Source organism: Megalobrama amblycephala, linkage group LG11 (genome assembly GCF_018812025.1).
Source record: "Megalobrama amblycephala isolate DHTTF-2021 linkage group LG11, ASM1881202v1, whole genome shotgun sequence".
In the NCBI taxonomy this organism is placed as follows: domain Eukaryota; kingdom Metazoa; phylum Chordata; class Actinopteri; order Cypriniformes; family Xenocyprididae; genus Megalobrama; species Megalobrama amblycephala.
The window spans coordinates 10,448,563-10,456,206 of NC_063054.1; the positions used below are offsets into that span (position 1 = coordinate 10,448,563).

The 7,644-nt window shown below is 36.7% G+C and overlaps 1 protein-coding gene across 1 annotated transcript; it reads right to left on the reverse strand.

The window, feature by feature from the left end:
- Positions 1-2,116: 2,116 nt before the first annotated feature.
- Positions 2,117-4,689, reverse strand: si:dkeyp-51f12.2 (uncharacterized protein LOC100151460 homolog). Its single transcript, XM_048208620.1, has 2 exons — positions 4,154-4,689; positions 2,117-2,750 (listed from the first exon to the last, which is right to left on the reverse strand). Exons 1-2 carry the CDS (start codon positions 4,435-4,437, stop codon positions 2,510-2,512), a joined length of 525 nt encoding a protein of 174 aa, XP_048064577.1. The 5' UTR covers positions 4,438-4,689; the 3' UTR covers positions 2,117-2,509.
- Between the last annotated feature and the right edge of the window lie 2,955 nt (positions 4,690-7,644).

Genomic DNA, 7,644 nt, shown 5'->3' on the forward strand with positions numbered 1-7,644 from the left:
AATTATTCAAATGTAAGACGACATAAAAAAAAGACATGCTCAGTGTTCGACCACCAGTTTTCCTTTTCGTTTGAAAAAAATGCATCAACACACTGTATATTAAAGATTTATTGTGCACTTTAGTTAGATTCACTGAATAAAATGTGAGTTTTCACAAGTGTGCTGAAATCATTGAGCTTCCGCTGCACTGACTTCTTCTGTCATTGTAAATGGAGTGCGGCGCTCGCTTTCTGTGTAATTCATTCGCAATAAAAGTTATTGTTTTTCATGAGATTTTGTGAGTACTTCATACTTCACCTTGACAAAATGTATTTTTAATCCTAGTGATTTTATAATGTTTAATATTTATTTAAAAGCGAAACTGAGTGAAACTATTACAGGAAATGGCTAATATATGCACAAATAAATGCTCCTCTGCTGCCACCTGCTGGTTATAGTGGTAATGTTTTTTTTTTTTTTTTTTTTTTTTTTAAATAAAAGTGTTTTCTATCAAATGTTGGATTTCCTACATCTTGAAACGTTCAGTTTTACAAATGGGGACAATTTCAGAAGGATGAACAAATAATGTTTTTGGTCATCACATTAAAAATAACATTCGAAGTGCTGGAAAAATGTCACGTGTGCGTGTCTAATTACAGACACCATGTTTTTTATTCAAACGTTCCCATTAGTTTTGTCTTCTTTATAGCATAACTAGACTAGCATATAGGTTAGTTGTAAATGGTAAGAACGGAAGGATTTGAAATGTTGTAAATGTGACATGGAGATGGCGTTTTTATTACTCAACAGGTGAGTATTCAACAGATAAATCACCATAGCTCTCTAACAGAGTTCATTGTAAAGCATTATCTATTGTGAAAGGTCATTTTATTATGGCTGTTGTCTTCAGCAAGTCAGCTTGAGATCCTTTCCATCTAAACTGTTTACATCTCTTGGCTTATAGTAGTGAATGTTTTATGAGCAGTAAGAAAAGCATTCATCCGCCCATTCACGCAGAGCCCAAGCACAACCAAAACAATGTTCTTCTGCAAAATGCATGCAGTTTTGTTTTTTAAAGTTACATAGTGTACCTTTAAGTGTCATTATGTGTATTTTATATTTATCCGTGTAAATTTTACACTGACATACTGTACATACAACCAACCTACGATTTACAGATTTTAAAAATGAGAAACTGACATAAATACTGGTTTCTTCAGTTAGGTATTAAAAAAGTAGGCCTATGAGACATCTAAAGAGCATAACATTAATTGTTTGGTAAGATCTTCAAATATGTCAAATATTCTGCAATGCTTGACTATAGTGCAAAAGTGATATAATCATATATTGTTTACTTTTCAATCATACCACATCCGAAAAAGGAACTGGAGTCTGGTTTATCCTTTAGTTAGTTGTTTAAATTAAAACAAAACAAAAAAGTACAGCATCTCTAAAAAAAAAAAAGTCTAGCATGCACACAAAACTGATGTAAACAGCCCTCGGTAGATTATTCATTGCAGTTCAAAGAAAACACAGTAAATACGCAGAAGGTTGAGAAGACCCAGAAGTGCCTTTGTTAAAAGATGAATATCGTTGTAATGGGTGAGTCAGAGGAAGTAGTGGCTGTGAATGCCATGTTTTATAGTGTTCCAAACAATATTAACAGAGCATTAGTTCATCATTAAACTCAGTAATGCTGTGTGGTTTTCTCAGCAGAGATGTGCTCCCATTATCAGGCACCACAATGTGTGCCTTATGCATAAATAATCTATCTGGCCAGATCTCTAAAGTGACCTGACCATGCGGTTTCTGAGTCTGTGAAAATTGTGTGCTCATACAGGCTATCCCAAGAAAATATTCTATTGACTAAACACAATATTTTGCCCTGAGAGTCTAAAATAATTAATAAATATACAAACAAAACACTTCACTTTTCAAAAATTCATCCACATTACTACCGGAAAGCAATTAGGATGCCAAGTGCACTGACTAGTCAAAGGAAGTACTCTAAATACTTTTTCATTTTGAATATTTTGACGTTTTGTGAATATTCAATGGATTTATAGATATGAACCTGTTTTATTATATATATATATATATATATATATATATATATATATATATATATATATATACACACATACATAATCAGGTATAGGGTGTGCTTCACACATTCAGGCACTATATTTTCTAAAATGTGAGTGATCTGTTAAGGGTGGGAGACAGTATAGGCCTACCTAAAATTAAAGCCACATCTCTTGTAAAATGCATTACAGTATGTTTAATGAGAGATTACCCACTTATTTCCAAAAGCTTATGTATATATATTTATAATAATAATGCATTTTATTTGAGAAAAGGCCGTAAACACATGGTTAAGATGAAAACCACCTCAAGAGGCACAAAACACCCCCTCTGCGAGCTGTGGATTGTCAAAGCCTGTTTCGTAGCTTCATCAACACTTGTTTGTGAATATTTTAGGGTGGGTATTCAGCAGTTCAGGTCTCAAGAGATGAACATGGCACAGATGTCACACTTCGAAACTGATCTCCCGTGAGCGTCCGAACAGAGGTTCAGTGAGCAGCTGTGTGTCTGAGTAGCTGCGCCTCAGGTGTGTGGAGCTCCTGGTGGTTTTGATGGCCACCTCATAAGGTGGAGGAGGCTCCATGTCCCAGTGAGGCGGCCGACCCCGAGTGGTAGGGCTGAAGCATGTTGGTTCCATGGGGGGATAGTCCAAATCTTCACCGTATACACCTCGCCTTTGCATAGTCCTTCAAAAGAATCACACATTATTATTATTAATAAGTTCAAACTAATATATATATATATTAGTGCTGTCAAACGATTAATCACATCTAAAATAATTGTTTGTGTTTACATAATGTGTGTATATTTATTATAAATACACATGCATGTATATATTTAACAAAAATATATTTATATATAAATTTATGCAAGCTCAGCATTTGTGGTTAAAATGTATATAACTTTTTATTTTTTTAGAAAATGACCGATTCACTAGATAAGACCCTTATTCCTCGTCTAGGATCGTGTAGAGCTCTTTGAAGCTGAAACTGTAATTTGGACCATCAACCCGTTGAACCCCAGTGAAGTCCACTATATGGAGAAAAATCCTGGAATGTTTTCCTCAAAAACTTTTTTTTTTCTTTTCAACTGAAGAAAGAAAGACATAAACATCTTGGATGACATGGGGGTGAGTAATATGCATATGACATTTTAAAGTGCTTCTTGCAGTATTACAGTGTACTCTGGGCCTGGATAACTGGGATCAAAATCAAAGGTTTTATACAGTATATCAACACTAGAGGGCCTTTCAGTATCAGATAACAGAGCAGAGGAGCAGCAGCTTCTCATCTAAGTGATTTTTAATGGCATCTGAGGGTGGGAGAGAGGGAGAGAGGGGGAAAGGAAAAAGATATGCGCAAATCTGTTTGCTCCTATCAATTCCATTTATGAATTTCATTAAGACTTGGATAAAATATCTGCATGAAAACATGCATCTTGATGTAAATGATGTTATCTCCTCCTATGGGTCACTTTTTGGTAAATTATCTATAGAGGTGCATTTACACATTTTCAAGGCTGCTCTTTTAATGTTAGGTCAGGTGTAATGTTGAAAATATGTCATAAAAATTGTTTAAATATATTCTAATTATTTTAATGTAATGTACATGGCATTATAAAGGTTTGTGAAAGGACGTTTGAGTTCATAGAGATTAAGTTAGCTTTAAGGGTGTTGGAATAAGAACAATAACACACACATATATATGAATTAGGATATTATTCATGAAATGTGTAACAAAATAATTTCTTTCAAATTGCAATTTTATATGTAGCTACTTTGTAACTCAAAAGCTGCATTAAATGGGAATGAGTTTATTTGAGTGCACATTTATGGTTACTCTAAACAATTGAATTATTATGAAGTTTTACTGAGAATTAGTTTTTTTTGACTGAGAGTTTGAAGTCCTTGAGACTTCAGAGGTTGTTAATAAGTCATAACTAGCCTATCTATAAATCGCACTTTTCGCTGGTACTTCCTCTTTGACTCAACTCTAAATTGCTCAAACTGATTTTATCTTCCGTGCGTTGATTTCATTTGATCAAAGCATCATCTGGTTTAGTTCATTTGTGATGCGATCTCCCCACTTACCCGTGCAGAAAGACGGACTGGGATTCGGGGAAGTGGTTTCCGGGCGGTGGGGTGAACATGACTTGACTGTAGTCGTGGCTGTACTCTTCATTATAAGGCACCGTGGTTCTCTTGCCGTTCATAGCCCAGAATAGTCCTAAAATGAGCATCACCGCCCCGAGCACCACACAGCACATGCTGAACGCCTGGAGTCGACTTTGATTAGAAGTTAGAAAAGCGGAGGAGCCACCGGTGACTATTAAAAATACTCCAATAAAAATAGCGCCATGATGTAGTGAAGGCATAATGTAAGTTCATATCATTGATCTATCTGGAATGGTCCGCGCGCATCGTCCAGCTTCAGGATGATATCGAGACTCCAGGGTGAGTCAAGTTCCTCAAACCGATCTGCATTGGTTCAGCTATAAAGTAAATACTTTCATATTACCCAGTGTCTTGATTTAGGCACTTGTAGCTAAAAAAAGGGACATAAAGTGCATTAGACTACACTCGATCGAGCTGCTGCTCACGCGCATCAGGTTTAGTCCATGCTGTCAAATGAGCGCAGCTGCTTTGCTGTCAAACTCCTCTGTCATTATAAGAGCATCATTAGAGTTCATGCCCCACCCAAGAGCCGTCTGTAGGCCAGATGGTTATTGGCATGAATTTAAAATTATGATTCCCAACAAGAAAACAGATACTTATAGGACCTATTTGCTGTACATGGCGAACCCTAACCTTTTTAGAATAGATTTCCAGGTTCAAATGAAAATCCAGTTGATAAATACATTCGCTGTGAATCTTTTGTTTGCCGGTTAACCCCTTGTGAGATGCTCAGTCATGACGTCAATTTGTAGGCCAACTGATTCTTTGTAGAAATATATTGCTTTGCTATGAAATTTCATTTACATTTGATCTGAAATTCAGTTAAAGGTGCAGTGTGTAATTTTTAGCAGCATCTAGCGGTGAGGTTGTGAATTGCAACTAACGGCTCAGGCCCCGTTTACACCGGCCGAATTTCGACCCCCTGCCAAATTGTTACCCCCCTCATTGAAGTCGCTACCTGATTGCCTAATCTTAACCCCACCCCTAATCCTATCCCCTCCCTACCAATACTAGGGGGGTAATAATCTGGCAGGGGGTCGAGTGTGTTTTCGTTTTAAAACAGCGTTTTAAAATGAAAACGATCCTCCTCTACACTGGCATTTTAGTGTGACTACCCATCCCGCATTCTGCGAAATTGCATGCCGAAATTGGGAGCTTTGTCCCGCAAGACGCAAGTAGTGTCCCGCATTTCTGTATTATTATCTTTTTTCACAGCTACACTAGCAAAGATTTCATCTCACTTACTGGATAAGAACCTCAAGAGCTCCTCAAAGCTGCCCAAATTGATGATTAAAAGCATGTAATTGACCATCCTGATGGCAAATATTTACAACGAACAAAACGTGCGCCAATCCCACTGGGCATGTGTGTACAATTGTAAACAGTTGCCTCTTGTGCATCGGCAGTATTAAAAAATGTAGAGTTTAACTGCACAATGGCTACTAGAAATGACATGTCATCGTTTTCAAAAGTCTCCGTTTTGGTCTGTTTATACTGAAATGCAACCCCGGCGTTTTCAAACTAAAACGGGGTCTGCAGCGTTTTGGAAAGTCTCTGTTTTCGGGGTTCGAAAACGCTGGTGTAGTGTAAACGACAGGTGTAACCGTAGCCAAACTTATGCGTTTTAAAACGAAAACGCACTAGTGTAAACGGGGCCTCAGTCCACCATTCACCCCTCCCTTTCGAAGCACATAGAGAAGCTACGGTGGCTGACACAGGACAAAGATGTCGTCGTCTGAGATAGCAGAGAGTATCCAGTCAAGCAAATGAGGTTTCTTCTTACTTCTAACAAAAAAAACAGTCTCTGCTTCTAATAAACCAGACGACTATTACTACTACTTCTTCTCCATGTGTATTCAATGTAGTGATGATGCAAGCTGCCTCTAAAAACACCAACGAAGAACAACAACAGCGCTCTGTAGAGCAGTTTGTCTGTTTAGGGCTACTGTAGAAACATGGCGGCGCAAAATGGCGACTTAACATGTAAGGGGACCCGCCGTGTATGTAGATAGAAATGGCTCATTCTAAGGTAAAAAAACCCCCCATAATGGTTCATTATGTAAGGTCTTTATACACCACTGAAAACATAGTTATGTTTATTAAATTGCATTTCTGTCAATAGATCCTCCTAAATATTACACACTGCACCTTTAATGCCTGTGGTGAACTTGAAGAGACTTCATGTTTTGTTCTACAACAAATTCCACTTGGTCACTGTTTTTTTTTTTTTTTCTAAAACATGAAGATATTGCTGTCAAACATCTACAAAGCAGATAAACTTAAATCTTTATGGTATTAAAGGGTTAGTTCACCCAAAAATGAAAATTCTGTCATTTATTACTCACCCTCATGCCGTTCCGCACCCGTAAGACCTTCATTCATCTTCGGAATGCAAATTAAGATATTTTTGTTGAAATCCGATGGCTCATTGAGGCCTTCATAGGGAGCAATGACATTTCCTCTCTCAAGATCCATAAAGGTACTAAAAACATATTTAAATCAGTTCATGTGAGTACAGTGGTTCAATATTAATATTATAAAGCGACAAGAATATTTTTGGTGCGCCAAAAACAAAACAAAACAATGAATTATATAGTGATGGCCGTTTTCAAAACACAACTTCAGGAAGCTTTGGAGCATAATGAATCAGTGCGTCGAATCAGCGGTTCGGAGCGCCAAAGTCACGTGATTTCAGCAGTTTGACGATTTGACACGCGATCCAAATCATGAGTCGATACGCTGATTCATAACGTTCCGAATCTTCCTGAAGCAGTGTTTTGAAATCGGCCATCACTAAATAAGTCGTTATTTTGGTTTTTCTGGCCAAAAATATTCTTGCCGTTTTATAATATTAATATTTGTTAATATTTGTTAATATTAATATAACTGATTTAAATATGTTTTTAGTACATTAATGGATCTTGAGAGAGGAAATGTCATTGCTCCCTATGCAGGCCTCACAGAGCCATCGGATTTCAACAAAAATATCTTAATTTGTGTTCCGAAGATCAATGAAGGTCTTATGGGTGTAAGACGGCACGAGGGTGAGTAATAAATGACATTATTTTCATTTTTGGGTGAACTAACCCTTTAAATTCATTTTAGCAGCTTTTCTATTAAGTGAAACAAATGAAGTGTCCTTTAGTTTTTTTTTTTTTTTTTTTTTTTTTTAAATAACCCATTAAAATAATGTTCCCAGCACCTTAAAGTAGCCACAGACATTATTTTACTCATAAATTAGAAACTATCATGGTGAAATTGCCAAAACCACCTTTCTGTTCATTACCTTGGAAAGCATTCGGTATAAATATAAAAATAAAAATATAAAGAGAGGTCAGGTCAGACATGTGCCAATAACTGTATCACAAGTCGCCTCATTTCTCAACTGCTGAATGATAATGAACACA